Source organism: Ochlerotatus camptorhynchus, unplaced genomic scaffold, assembly GCF_037179485.1.
Source record: "Ochlerotatus camptorhynchus isolate MF236.1 unplaced genomic scaffold, CSIRO-AGI_Acam_v1.1 ptg000324l, whole genome shotgun sequence".
Taxonomy (NCBI): Eukaryota; Metazoa; Arthropoda; class Insecta; order Diptera; family Culicidae; genus Ochlerotatus; species Ochlerotatus camptorhynchus.
This window is the reverse complement of record NW_027040812.1, coordinates 1,011,302-1,027,067: the sequence shown is the minus strand read 5'-3', so window position 1 is coordinate 1,027,067 and position 15,766 is coordinate 1,011,302. Positions and strand designations below refer to the sequence as shown.

Below are 15,766 nucleotides of genomic sequence, written 5' to 3'. Positions count from 1 at the left end.
GTTTTTCAGGAAGTCAAGCTCTTTTTGTTGGGTGGCAATAATTCAGAATTTTCTCACTATGCGGCGCTAGTATATACACTGGAGTCGCTTTTTACGCGGGTGATACGTCCCGCGTAAAAAAAAACCGCGTAAAAAAAAACCGCGTAAATTCCGGAATCCGCGTAAAAAAAAACCGCGTAAATTCCGAAATCCGCGTAAAAAAAAACCGAGTAAAAAAAGACCGTGTAAGAAAAAATCGCGTAAAAAGCGATATACCGCGTAAATTCTGAAATCCGCGTAAAAAAAAACCAAAATCCGCGTAAAAAAAACCGCGTAAATTCCGGAATCCGCGTAAAAAAAAACCGCGTAAATTCCGAAATCCGCGTAAAAAAAAACCGCGTAAAAAAAACCGTGTAAAAAAAAACCGCGTAAAAAGCGACTCCAGTGTACGTGCCTTTCTCGCATATTCAATAGCTCGAGATCTTGATCAGCTAGAAAGTTTCTGTCTTCGGAAAAGTTGTTTAGGGGGTCAAGACTTTTTGGCTGGTAGACAGTAGTTAAGAATTTTCCCACCACGTGGCGTTATTATACATGTACACTTCTCGCATATGCTATATCTCGAGATCCTGACCAGATAGAAAGTTACTGTCTACGACAAAGTTGTTCAGGAGGGCAAGGTCTTTTGGCTGGTGGACAGTAGTTCAGAATTGTCTCACTTCATGGTGCTAGAAAACATGTGAAATTCTCGCATATAAAATATCTCAAGTTCTTGACCAGATAGAAAATTACTGTCGTCGGCAAATTTGTTCAGGATATCACAAAATTTTTGCTCGTGGACAGTGAAATGGACGCTATCACGCTAGTTAAATGTGAAATTCTCGCCTGTGATATATCTCGAGATCCTGACCAGATAGAAAGTTACTGTCTTGAACAAAGTTGTTCAGGAGGCTAAAGTCTAGAATTTGTGAGAAAATTCTGAACTACTGTTCACCAGCCAAAATACCTTGACCTCCTGAACAACTTTGTCGTAGACAGTAACTTTCATCAGGATCTCGAGATATAGCATATGCGAGAAGTGTACATGTATACTAACGCCACGTTGTGAGAAAATTCTTAACTACTGTTTACCAGCAAAAAAGGCTTTGACCTCCTGAACAACTTTGTCCAAGACAGTAACTTTCTATCTGGTCAAGATCTCGAAACAAGCCACATGCGAGAATTTCATGTGTATTCTAGCGCTACGTAGTGAGAAATCCACTAGCGAAATCTATCTGATCAAAATCTCGAGATATTTTACATGCGAGAATTTCGCGTGTATACTAACGCCACGTAGTGCGAAAATTCTGAACTATTGTGCACCAAGCAATATGCATTGATCTCATGAAAAAGTTTTTCGAAGACAGTAATTTTCTACCTGTTCAGAATCTCGAGCTTAGCATACGCGAGAATTGTGCACGTTTACTAGTGCCACGTGGTGAGAAAATTCTGTAAACCAGCCAAAAAGTCTTGACACCCTGAACAAGTTTGCCGGAAACAATAACTTTCTATCTGCTCAGGATCTCGAGCTATTGTATATGCGAGAATTGCATGTGTATACTAGCACCAAGTAGTGAGAAAATTCTAAACAACTGTCCACCAACGAAAGGATCTTGACTTCTTGAACAACTTTGCTAAAGACATTTACTCTCTATCTGGTCAGGATCTAGTGATGTAGCACATGCGAAAACTTAACATGTATACGAGCACTACCTAGTAAGAAGATTCTGAACTACTATTAACCCGCAAAAAGGCTATGATCTCCTGAACAGCTTTGCCTAAGACAGAAACTTTATCTGGTCAGGATCTCGAGATATTATATATGATAATTTCACGTGTATACTAGCGCCGCTTAGTGAGTAAATTCTGAACTACTCTCGACCATCCAAAAATACTTGACCCCCTGAAAAAACTTTGCCGAATACATTTACTTTCTATCTGGTCAGGATCTAGAGATATTTTATATACAAAAATTTCACATGTATAGTAGCGCCACTAAGTGATAAAACTCTGAACTACTGTCAACCTACGAAAAGGCCTTGACCTCCTGAACAACTATGCCGAAGACAGTACCTTTCTATCTGGTCGAGAACTCGAGATATTTTATATGAGAATTTCACGTGTGTACTAGCGCCGCGTAGTGAGCAAATTCTGAACTATTGAGCACCAAGCAATAGACTTTGACCTCCTAAAAAACCTTGTGAAAGACAGTATCTTTCTATCTGGTCAGGATCTCGAGATACATCACATGCGAGAATTTCACATGTATTCTAGCACTACGTAGTGAGAAAATTCTGAACTACTCTCCACCAGCAAAAGGTGATGATCTCTAAAACAACTTTGCCCAAGACAGTAACATTCTAGTTGGTCAGGATCTCGAGATTTTCCATGTTGTAACCAATTAAGTCAAATCCCACGTAGTACGGATACCGTTTACGCGGTTTCCATTCACATTTTCTCTATTATCCGCATTTTTTGGGGGTTAACTGTGATAAAAGTTTAACTTGTTTAGTTAAAAACAAGTTTATTAAGGAATACCCGTTGGTTTCATATCGATTGGTAGCTCGGCTGCAAAATGGCAATGGAAAACTCACACTGTTGTACAAAGTACAACGCGCGAGTACTCGTGTTACAAAAGTTGGCGCGAGTAACGGAGGGTTAAAAAGCGAATAATGATTCTAAATTAGACCCGAGTTCCAAACCCTTTTGGAAACTCACAAACATTTTGAAAAAAACCTCAAAAGCCTATTCCAGCGCTCAAAGAAGGTGGTAAAATATTGATCACAAATTCAGAAAAAAAACTCACTTGCCAAGCAATTGGAGGGTTCCCATAATTTAAGTTTGAGTCATATTTAGAATCAGGTTGCTCGGGATTATCTGAATATTTTCTTTCGAGAAAATATTTTTGATGATTTCTGGGGGACAGATTTGGACGAAGTAAGATCTATAACTAAAATTTTTCAAAATGTTAAAGCTCCAGGTGATGATGGAATTTTCTAGATCCGAATCAAAAAACTCCCAGAGAGTATCTAGTCTTTCTTGGAAAAATTATTTAACAGATGTTTCCAATTGGAAAACTTTCCTGATAAATGAAAAAATGCAAAAGTTGTTCCAATTTTGAAGCCGGATAAAAATCCAGCTGAAGCTTCTAGCTACCGTCCAATAAATTTGCTTTCTTCAATAAGTAAACTTTTTGAAAAGATAATTTTCAATAGAATGATGCTTCACATCAATACGAACTCCATTTTTGCAGATGAACAGTTTGGGTTTCGCCATGGGCATTCAACTACTTATCAACTCTAATTTAATTCGTTCTAACAAATCTGAAGGCTACTCAACTGGAGTTGCCCTTCTAGACATAGAAAAAGTAATCGACAGTGTTTGGTATGAAGGTTTGATTGCACAATTGAAAAGGTTTAATTTTCCACTCTATTTTATGAAATTAGTTCAAAATTATTTAACTGACAGAACTCTGCAGGTAAATTATCAAAATTCCAAATCTAATCGACTACCTGTTAGTGCAGGAGTTCCTCAGGGTAGCATTCTTGGGCCTATATTGTATAACATTTTCACTTCGGACCTCCCTGATCTGCCTCAGGGTTGCCGCAAATCTTTGTTCGCTGATGACACAGACATTTCCGTTAAAGGAAGAGGTCTTCGTGTTATTTGCAGCAGACTGCAGAAAAAATTAGATATTTTCTCTTCTTATTTACAAAAATGAAAGATTTCTCCCAACGCTTCCAAAACTCAACTTATAATATTTCCACACAAGCCTAGAGCTTCCTTTTTGAAACCTAATAGTAGTCACATAGTCACTATGAACGGAGTTCCAATTTCCTGATCAAACCAAGTGAAATATCTTGGATTAGTACTTGACCAAAAATTAACTTTTAAAGATCACATTGAGGCCATTCAAGCCAAATGTAACATATATATAAAATGTTTGTATCCTCTTATAAACAGGAAATCCAAACTTTGCCTGGCGAATAAACTTCTAATATTTAAACAAGTTTTTAGACCGGACATGCTTTACACTGTTCCAATATGGTCTAGTTGTTGCACTACCAGGAAAAAAGCACTTCAAAGGATTCAGAACAAAGTTTTGAAGATGATTTTGACGTTGCCTCCCTGGTACAGTACTACCGAGGTACATAGAATTTCGAATTTTGAGACTTTAGAACAAATGTCCAACAAAATTATTAATAATTTCAGGAAAAAATCGTTGGAATCCTCAATTGCAATGATTAATTCCCTTTATACTTAGATAAGATTTAGTGCTAGTTTTTAGTTTTATGATGTTAATTGTTAAACTGACATGCAGGTTTAAAGAAACCTGTTTAAAATAATGAATTGCCAAGGCAGGAACAATGTAAAAACACTTAGATATACATCATAAAAATTAAGGCTGGTAAGGTACTGTAGTAACTGGAGCTCCTAGGTTAAAATTAAATGTAATTTATTTTGAATTTGGAACAAATAAAGAGTAAAAACCAAAGAGAAAAAAAAAGACACAGGTGAAACATCTACCATTTTGAGGAGGGTACGCGAAACTTGACTTATCTGTCATAAACCTCAGAGGTTGTGTCCACTGATCTCTTTAAAATTTCAAGGAAATCGGTAAAAGTCTAAATTTTTGACAATACAATTTATGTGTGCAAATAAAACCATTCAAATGCACATACTTTATCTGGTTTGAACGCTGGCTTTATAAAAATCTGTTCTATTTCTAGGATGCTCAACGACCATCTTAACAGCATGTTGCTAAAAAAGTTAAAAACTGTTTTGAGAAATATTGTGATTTCTGCGATCTTAAAGGAGCTCTAACTATTTGTACCGTTATTTGATTGATAAAGATCTAGTGCGTCAACGAGCAGAACGTTAACACATTCATTTAATTCACGCCTCGAAGGCCTTCTTGTATCCCACGGGGGCATATACATTGTGTAATTCTCAAACAATTAGTTCTGCAGCACGTGCACAACTTCGAAAAAGTTGAAGCCGCGATTTCACTGCACGTTCAAGTCTGATATAAGCTGCGGCGGAAAATCAATAAATCACCTCGCCCAGACATACAATCAATGCATTTTATGTGTACACTTAGGTGCCCCTAAGGACACAATTAGTCTGTCGAGGTGTGTAATTTGGCTCCATTATTGCCAATCTAACTGTGGTGGTCTACCGGTCGGAATGACTTGATATGAATCCTGAACAGTTGATATGGTTATGAAAAATTAGATGGCGGTGGTGCATAGACTTCACGCTGGGTTCAGATCAACTGTGTGTAATGAACACGTAGGTCTATAAGCCACGTTAGGCTTAATTGACGTCAATTAGAGTATACTAAATCGTTTAACCCAAGTTACACCGATCACTACCAATAATTGTGCCGTTGCCGCACGGTGGTGTAGCGCCATAAAAATATCACTTTCGCTTGCAAAGCCCCGTTGAACAGTGCGTTGTTCAAGTGACAGTACAACATGAATTAGAATTAGCTTTACCGTATAAGTTACAAGCTACTAACTCACATGCTCATAACTAAGCGACGTTGCAAGCGAGAGCTCACGTTATGCACGCAATGGCACGGCGCGATGGTGGCTACCCCAGGAGAGGCTCAAGTTTTGACGGATTGTTCAACACGCCTATCAGATTGTTGTCGCTCGTGAGCGCAAAGTTCTCACATCAACGCTCGGAACGAATCGGACCGGAAGCACTTGCCTACAAGCGCATAAAATGCAATTATTAGCTACAATTACCCCCTCGGTTCAGTCCACCGTCGGTCGTCCATTCGGTGCGAGGCGATATTTTATCGTTAAGCGCATTAAACACTTGCCTACATGGGATGACAGTTAATAATAAACTCGTCTGAGGGTCGATCAACGACGACGTCAACAACGACGATGCGATGGTATGCAGGCAGAGGGTGGTAGCACCATTTCAACGGGATTAGTATCGCATGCATGCAAGATTGAATAAGGCTGGTTTAATTTCCACCGTTATAGGATGCGACGCTGCAGAGTAAGTAAGTGTAAGCAGTGCAGTGGGTTGTTGATGTAGAACAAGTATTCTTCATGGCAACCGGTGCTAATAGGAAGCATGTTTGTGTACATGATTTGCCTGCGGAGTTTGTTATTAGCTGTGGTACAACCCGAGAAGTTGTCGTATCAGAGATTATAAATTGAGTTGAATCTTGACTAGGTCACCGCAGAGTGTTGTGGACTTTGCGGTTCATAAAGACTCAATCTCAATGTGTGTGACCGTTGGGTGCTTCATTGCCAGCTCACCCACGCAACCTCCAGGTTGGGAAAACATTGCCCTACTGTTTGCGTGGGTGAGCTAATAATTTTGACAAATTGACGTTTGAAGCCATTGTTTACAAAAGCAGTTATGACATTTTGACTATTTGCTCGAAAAATAATTGCTTATCCAACATAATTCGGGAAACCAACTTCCGGGCTGCACGAGGTAACACAATTTGGTAACTTACGCCAATATTGTCTCATTCAGAGAACAATTTACCAATTTATCGCATGGTCGTTGCTTACCTGGAACGAGAAAATAAAACAAATATTCTATAAGTGATTTGAGTAAACAAAGCAAACAAATCTTCCGGGTACAACTCGCCTCGGACAGAGCTACCGGAAAACAATCTGTTGACATGATTTCAAAAATATATCTACTTCTGACACAAATCCCAACAAACACAAAACAATTCTCTAATCTGGGTCACAACCACTAAAACCATCACTTGCACTCGTTCCGTCATTTAATTGCATTCTCATGTATGAAACGAACTCGTTTGGAGCTAACAATCGCAAAAGAAAAGAAAGACAAAAAAAAAAACAATACAAATCTAACCAGATTGTAGTTGAAAAATTGCCTGGAGCCAACCTTGCACGAGTCTACCGACCGACGCACATGCAGCCAGAGCACACCGAAACGAAACAAAGCATAAATGATGCGATTTTTTTTTATCGCTCCATCATACCAAACAGCATTCCACTTAAAAATTTAGCAGCAGTAAATTGGCACGGAATGTGACACTAAGTAATGCGATTAAACAGGTGTGATAAGACGCAGCGGCAGACCTTCGGAGAAGGGGAGTTGATAATTATCAGTCGGAAAGCGAGCTTTGTGCCAATATATTAACTTCTTTATTGAGGACAGTTTGGGCTTTGACTAATTATAATTGACTCTACCTACATGTTAGACTGGTCCGGGTTCGTCTGTGAGTATCGTCACTTGTGAAAGAGGAAGCTAAATTCTATGACAGTCTACTACTCGCACTATTCAGGAGTGATTTGCGTTAGATTTGGCGAAACAGGTTCGTTGACTGGCGATTAAGAACAGCAAATGTTTTCGATGGCTTCCGTGCAGTTGTGCGAGCTGTAGTTAACCAACTTGACACCCGATTCGTGCAGTTGAGCGATGGTACTGTTCAGGTTGGGGCATTCCCAGTTGTTGCCATCCAGGTAGAGCGATTGGAGACGCGGGAAAGAGTTCTGGATTTCGCACATACTGATATAGGACAAGCGGTTGTTTGAGAGGAAGAAGTCCTGCAGAACATTGAATTGCCATCGGCTAGCATCCAGGATAGTCAGTTGATTATTGTTAAGCATCAGAACTGTAAGCCATGGCAGGTGCAGCATGTCCCCTATGGTTGTAGTTATGGTTCGGATGCGGTTGTTGGAGAGATTTAGCGTGGCAAGGTCTTTGGCGGGGTCCAATATGGAGAGGTCGATTTTCTCCAAATAATTGTTGCTCAGGTCCAGGTCTCGTAGCTTGAAGAGGCCTTTCAGGAAATCGATGTTTTGCAGGCGATTGTGTTTCAGCACCAGTGATTTCAAGTTGTACATTGCTGTTGGATCAACGATGAGTTCGGACAGATAATTGTAAGATGCGTCAAGACTGATCAGATGTTCCCAAAGGAAGAACGACATCAGTGATACGTTTTGCATCTGGACGTTTTGAGCGTTGGTCAGCTTTTCAGAGACCTCCTTGGTGATCTCTGTTATGATGGTAGATTCATCGGGAAGTGGATAACTCCCAAACGAGATATCCGAGTGGTCCGGAAACTCCCATTCCGACACGTCGGTGTATTCCGTGATTATGATATTAGTGATTTCACACGCCTTCATTCTTGCAGTACTGCAGTTAAATTGCATCGCAGAAGCTGCGGCATTGATCACTCCAACAATGCTGAAATCACAAAAACATTAGTCTTGACATAGGAAAGAAAATCAAGCTCACTCACCAGAACAATAATTTGACTGAATACATCTTGAAATCCGTATGTCCGTTCGTTAGCAAAGTTGCAACTAGAATGAAGAGAATGCATTTCTTCTTGTTTCCAAATAGATTCACGCCTTTGTGGATCTAATTTGCTAATGTAACGAATCTGAGCACGCCACATCCAATTAATTACAATTTGCCACGTTGTCTCTTTCCGCCGCACTTCTGAAGGAAACGTCAATTGGTGTTAATATATCCAATTGAACACAAAACTGTATCTATTACGGTTTCCGCACGCTAATCGTAGTGGTTGAAACATACTCGAAGCTGATTACTTCCTGAAGTGTATTCGTCTCAAGAATCGAACGTTCAAATTTTACGCCTTGGCGATGGCCATTTATGGGAAAAAACATAATCACCATCATCGGCATCATCGGCAGTGTAGCTGTGGTACTGCGCAAAAGGGAAGTGACCGTAGAATATGATAAATTAATAGCGGTCAGTTCCTTTTTTGGAATGATGGCGTTATCGTACGGTTTAGAGTGCACATAAGAGTGTATACAATATGCAAAACCGGTCACCACCGCTGGAGAACAGCGAGCGAGCGCAAAACAACAACGTCGTCATCGTTCTCGTTATTTTTATCGGTTGGTTGGCCGGGGAAAAATGAGGTTCGAGCTAAAGATTTCTTCGCATACAACTCTGTTGCCCGAGAATCAATTGATAAAGGATTGATATTTGTTTTATAGTTAAAGGTTATTTGCATTCTTCAAAGACATAAGCAATTTAATTGAAGAAAAGAAATCGGCATTTATTAATTAGTGTTGATTCGCTTCAGTTTATAGTTCTCGCGTAACTTTTGAAAAGGGCTTATGTCCAGAATGAAAACAAACCACGAAATTAATTGTAAATTTTTCGGTCACTATTTAATTTACATATAAGGAAGTTTAAGTATTTTAGGCATTTATATTGTTTACAATAACAATAGTGACTGTGCCTCAGTACGCAACATCCAAAATATACGAAAAGTTTTCAAAAATAGGTACATGAAAATCGATATCAATTTAACTTCATAAATTAATCAAACGTTTTGTGAATCTTTCAATGGTTATGGTCTTTTTTGTTAAGCCGTTGTACTTGTCATCAGGAATTGTAGCCCCATAAAGAGACTGAATTGGGTAAAGGGGAGGGGGAGGGGGGTGAATTTGAATAATCACCCAAACGAGGGATAATACAACGAGATATCGTTTTCAAAAGTTCTAGAAAAATGTTACTCAAGCCATTTCCTAAAAAAAAAACTTTTGGACGGCAATGTCATAACATGCTTTAGTTAGGCTTTATACAACCGACATTGGGACAACATACCAAAACTCATAAAGAGGGCGGTATTTAAAATAAAATAGGAAGTTTTGGGGTATAAGATTGTTCGAGACTTTTACTCAGGGGACCACGAGAAAGTCGAATAAAGTGAATTGTCTCAGTCCTAGTAAGTCTTGTAATATTGTAATTCCAATTTTTATTTGTACCCTTTTTATAAATTCAGCCTCTTTAGTAACCCTTTTGCTAAGCCTTTTTTTAACGTCAAATAAATGCAAAACAAATCATCAGCCCTGTCCAGCGTTGCCAGATTGTTTTCAAACTTATCGGTATCAATGGTTTTGAAAAATCGGTATTTACTATTAATTTTATATTTTTGCCATTTTCGAAGGAGAAAATTTAAACTTTTGGACTAAGATTGGCCTTTCCAGGAAAGTCGGAAGAAATTTCCGGGAAATGTTTGAATTGAATTTTGAAAGAAGCCAAAAAATGTACCACAGAATGGTGAAAAAAGCTCTTCTGGTGGAACTTTGAAGTCCGAAAAACATCCAGGGATCTTCCAAGAAAAATATCGAGAAACTTCTGGAGAAATTGGATGACAGAAGGTCTCGGTAATTGGAAGAACATTCCAGGAGATGCCATTTCCCGGAGAAGCTAGTAAAAGCTCAGAAAAATCTTCCAATAGAAGTCGGGAAATACTTCCGGAAGAAGCCCAAGTAGAAACTTCTAGAGGAAGACGAAAGAAGCATCTGGGAGAATTCGATAGATCCTATTTCCGGTAGAAATTTAAAGAAACTTCCTGCGGAAGACGGAGGAAACTTCCTGGACACACTGGAAGAAAGTTCCGGAGGTAGTTTGGAAGAAACTTCTGAAGAAAGTTGGAAGCTTTTCCCGACGGAAGCCAAAGGGTTTTCGGGAAAATCGAAGTTGGGAGAGAGTTGGGAAAGAGAAAGTTGGAAAAGGGATTTCTGCGGGATGTCGGTAGCATCTTCCAGGTAAAGTTGCCACAATATTCCGGTGGAAGTTAAAAAAAAACTGGCGGGAGAAGACGGAATAACCTATTGACCGTAGCCAGAAGAAGCTTGCAACGAAAGTCGAAATAACTTTCCAGTAGGAATTGGAAAATAAATTAAGACATGATGTGAAAGAAAATTGTTAAAAAATGTACATTCGAATGGACGTTTTTGGTCACATAGAATATAAAAGTGTTTCCCGATTCCCAAGAATTACCAAGAAAAACCATCAGCTGTTTTTCGATACCTAGGTAGCCAAAAACAACTAGGAAATGGAAAACACTAGGCGAAAGAGTATCCTTCGTCTCTTTCCTTTATTTAACATCGGTTTCTGTTCCGCAATCTAGTGCCAATCACCGACGGACATCGATTGACATCCATTGACGGCAATCGAATGTGAAGGAAGGCAGCTTCCACACCTGCATTTGGATATCGCACCCATTCAACACACATGGGCGTTGAGAAAGACGTGACCAAAGTATTTTTATGCCTCAGAAAGTTCCCACCAATTGAACCCAGACCCATTGGGGTGAGAAAGCAGTCACGCTTACCATTACACCACCGGCCCTATTGAATACTCTTGAACTTGACCTATACCAACAACGTACAACCTTCTCCTACATCCAAACATTGCCGACAAATTTAGTTCTCTATACGGTCCAAAAGGTGGTATCATATTAATTGTCGATCAGGGAGATCTTCCATTCAACGATTGCGGATCGTCACCCGATATAATCATGAACTCGAATAGTTTCTTCGCGTGTGATAGTTGGTAAAGCACTTGAACTGCCATCCCAAGTAGCATTTCTTGTTTTATTGCACTCTATTAGTGGTTATTGAGATCAATTTCATAAAACCGCCAATAAAGTTAATAGCTCCAGCACAACCTTTTGATAACCGCTATAAGATCGTCATACAGCTAAGTGGACCACTCTTGAAAAGGTTTATAAAGCATGTTTGAGAATCACAATAAAGCTGTCTTAAAACCTTTTGTCAGGAAGCCTCATACTCTACAAAAGGTTCTCATAGCCTCTATAAGAGTAATATTGTATCCAAGCAGTTTTATTACGCTTTGGTGAAAATCAGTTATAAAGCCAATTTAATTTGTATTGGCTTCAAAGCAACCGCCATAAATTAGCTTGTTGTTGTTCTGTTCTGCTGAAACTTTTTTTTTTCAAATGGAAATCTTTAGCGGTAAAAATAGGTTTGAGTGTTGGTGTCAAGATCACCATGCAATGAATTTTGTTTCATGGCGACATTAGTGAAAATCTTAAAGAAAATATATTACTTTTTAAAGGTTCCAAAACATATGCGCTTGAAATGTTATCGTGTATATTGAGATAATATGAGCGTTAAATAAATGCGCCTCCAAAATAATTCAAGTTCACAAAAAAAATTGTTTCAGAAATCAAATGAATTTGATGGAATCACCTTAATTTTACAGAAAATAGATCTCAATTCATAAATTCATACCAATGCACACTGGAAATCATTTCGGATCTCTTATTTAGCCATTATTTTATTGAAATTTCTTGGATTTTATTCCAAGGCTAATGGCATTTTCATAATGACAATATGGCGACAGAGGACAGCAGGCAAGAAAAACACCAAGCGCAATTTCTCAAAATGTCTAATGCTTACATTGCACACTGGGTCAGGAATGCAACCTAGCGGAGCAAAATTAATAACTCCAAAACGAAGCATTTCCGCGACTTGGTGTCTTGGGCAAAATTTCTCACTATAATAAGGACCATCTATTGACATAAACAAATAGTTCAAAACTCTTCCGCAAAGATGGTGCCACAATCTAACTTCTTTCTCTGACCTTTTGGAAACTTGATGTCTTGTTGTTTATCTTGACAAAATGAACAGCTCTTTCAAAGACGTTAAATGTTCACAATCTACAGGTTCCAAGTTATATGGAGTTAAAGAAAAAATGTCGAAAATATGGTTTTTTTTCCTGCTTCGGTTTTTTGCTTACAGCTTTATAATGTAATATTTTTCTCTTATGCAAATACATTAAATAAATAGCTTTTGTGAAGAAACATACTGGATTAAGCTTCAAATTTCAAAGACATTGTTGAAAAAACGAGAAAAAAAACACAATTTTGACATTTTCAGCAAAAATTAAGCAATACTCAATAAACAAAATATCAAAATTTGAGAGAGGTGTTTTTTTTAGATTTCTTCATTTTAGTGGAACATGATTTTTTTTCTATAACTTTTTTTAATGCATTGAATTTGTGTTTTGAAGACTTCACGGCTTTGTCAAAGTTGGTTATTTTGATAAAATAAACAACTTTTCCTAATACGTTAAAACCTCACAGCCTACTGTTTTCGAGTTATGTGAAATTACAGAAAAAATGTGAAAATAAGTGTTTTAATTTTAAATATATTGTTTAAATGAATATACCTCGAAAACAGTAGGCTGTGAAGTTTTAACGTCTTAAGAAGAGTTGTTTATTTTATCAAGATAAACAATTTTGCCAAAGTCGTCAAGTCTTCAAAACGCCATTTCAATGCATTGAAAAAGTTATAGTTAAAAATAATGTTCCATTAAAATGAAGAAATTTTGATGTTTACCAAAATATACCTCTCTCAAATTTTGATATTTTGTTTATCGAGTATTGCTTATTTTTTGCTGAAAATGTCAGGTTGCGATTTTCTGCGCTTTAGGAGATATTAATGTTCAAAAATTGTGTTTTTTTTCTCGTTTTTTCAACAATATCTTTGAAATTTGAAGCTTAATCCAGTATGTTTCTTCACAAAAGCTATTTATTTAATGTATTTGCATAAGAGAAAAATATAACATTATAAAACTGTAAGCAAAAAAATTGAAACAGAAAAAAAAACATATTTTCGACATTTTTTTCTTTAACTCCATATAACTTGGAACCAGTAGACTGTGGAAATTTTACGTCATTGAAAGAGCTGTTCATTTTGTCAAGGGGCTGTCCATAAACTACGTAGACAGTTTAGGGGGGGGGGTTGACAATTATCCACGGCCCATACAAATTTTAATTTTTTATAAGGATAATTGTCTACGCAGGGGGAGGGGGGGTCAATAATCCTAAACAAACTGTCTACGTAGTTTATGAACAGGTCCCAAGATAAACAACTTTGCCGAAGACATCAAGTTTCCAAAACGTCAGAGAAAGAAGTTAGATTGTAACACCATCTTTGCGGAAGAGTTTTGAACTATTTGTTTATGTCAATAGATGGTCCTTATTGTGACGAGAAATTTTGCCCAAGACACCAAGCCGCGGAAATGCTTCGTTTCGGAGTTATTAATTTTGATCCGCTAGGTTGCATTCCTGGCCCAGTGTGCATAGGATGAAAGCAGAACAGAAGCAATTCAAGCTGAACTTTGCATTAGGTCCTAAGTAACATTGATCGATTCTCTTCGTCGACTTTCTCTTTCGTTGATAACTTATTCACAGAACCGTTTCTTGATGTGTTTGTCGTATTGGATGCTAGATAAAAGCTTCTTTTATCGATTTATGTGCTGAAAATACCTGGGAATGTCTTTACATGACCGTGGGGATGCAAAGAGAAAGTTGACGAAGCGAATCTGTAAATATAATTTAGGACCTAATGCAATGTTCAGCTTGAATTCATTTTTTTTTATTTGAGGGCAAATGTATATTCCTATTCTACGGGTGCAACCGATGAATTTTACAAACATTTAGAAAAGTTTTGAATGGTACATTAACCTTCATGAAAAGTTATGCGTGATTTCAACCTTTTTGCCCTAGGACTGTCACCATTTCGACCAAGATTCGACCGTGTCACCCCATGTATATGCGAGCGAGACGTATACACGAAATGTTTTCATGCTCATGCTAACAATTTTGTTGATTTTCTTTGCGCTCCGCTTGGAAGTACCGGAAAGTTTTGATTCTTTTCTATGTTGTAAAAGTAAACCACCTATTTACATTTCTGACAAGTCGCAACTGAATGCTTATAATTGTTTTAAAATAACTGTTTCATGGCCAACTAGTTTTATTGCGCTTATTTATAAAGCAACGAAAGGATTAATTTTTTGGTTTTATAAGGGCAATTTATATTACTTTTTTGTATACTTCAAAGCAATCATAAAACCTTTCATAAGTGAAAATAGCATAAGCATCAGTTGGTTTTTTTAATTAGCTTTATAGGGGTTTTGTAGATAGCTATAAGAATGTTTCATGACTTGCATTGTATATGACCGTCATAAAGCTGTAGGTAATGGTTGCAGCTGCAATAAAACCTTTATAAATTTGGAATATAGCCAAGCAGCTCTAGATTTGTTACTTGGGATATACCGTATGCTTGATAATGTTTGCACCATCGTACAAATAAGGTTCTCGTTTCACCTGTGCATACAATGCATTTCTTTGCATGCACCTAACCTATAGCTCATACCGTAGTAGGCTGTGTATAAAAGAAAATGATTTACTTAGTTTGACAGTTGCACCATGAGGAAGTGGCAGTGTATTCATGATTTGTCCCACGCGCAAATGTCGCAAAAAGACATTTCAATCGGCGTGGGAGTGTCCCGGTGAACCGTCAAATGTGTTTTAGACCAAGAAAAGAAAAAAATAACTATCCGCGAAGGTGGCCACAGGTCGTCCGAGGTCAGCTCGGGTTCCGAGGGTTATCGCTACTATCAAAAGGAAGATTCGGGTGAATCCAGTGCGTTCAAAAAGGAAAATTGCAAAGGAACACGGAATTGCTGGATACCTTCAGAATGGTATCTATTTAAACTGATAGCTGATCATCCTGAAGTCTTGAAAAAGTAACCTGAGGTTATCATGGGAAAATCTGATAATCTGATAGTCTTCGGAATAATTTATGAGCAGCCTAGTATCATAAGAAAACATCTAATAAACGTGATTGGAATTAATGGATAGTTGAAGATCTTTAGAATGGTACCTGATCAACCAGAAATCGTGAAAAAAAATATCAAAAGGACTTCATGTTGACCTTAGAACATCTGAAGATCGTTGGAATACTTTCTGAGCAGTCTGGTATCATATGAGAGAATATCGGTTGGAAGTAAAAGACGTAAGCCCTTTTTTGAAATTATGTGAAGATCCATGCATTTCCACGAAGTTCTATAATATAGTATGCAAACATTCCCAGAAAATCTATGATGTTACCCGATCTTTTATGAAATATTTCTCTTTTATGAAATACTCTCTATGAATTTA

At 37.8% G+C, this 15,766-nt stretch overlaps 3 protein-coding genes across 3 annotated transcripts in view; 1 reads left to right on the top strand and 2 right to left on the bottom strand.

Moving 5' to 3' along the window:
• Positions 1 to 15,766, bottom strand: part of Fak (protein tyrosine kinase 2 Fak) — a 330,869-nt gene that overhangs the window by 161,627 nt on the left and 153,476 nt on the right. The window lies entirely within an intron of this gene.
• Positions 1 to 15,766, top strand: part of LOC135708017 (ninjurin-2-like) — a 379,282-nt gene that overhangs the window by 212,948 nt on the left and 150,568 nt on the right. The gene's annotated exons all lie outside the window — the stretch shown is intronic.
• LOC135708030 (leucine-rich repeat-containing protein 40-like) lies at positions 7,163 to 8,452 on the bottom strand. The gene is made up of 2 exons (XM_065229969.1): positions 8,267 to 8,452; positions 7,163 to 8,211 (listed from the first exon to the last, which is right to left on the bottom strand). The coding sequence occupies exons 1-2, from the start codon at positions 8,290 to 8,292 to the stop codon at positions 7,353 to 7,355; spliced, it is 885 nt and encodes a 294-aa protein (XP_065086041.1). The 5' UTR covers positions 8,293 to 8,452; the 3' UTR covers positions 7,163 to 7,352.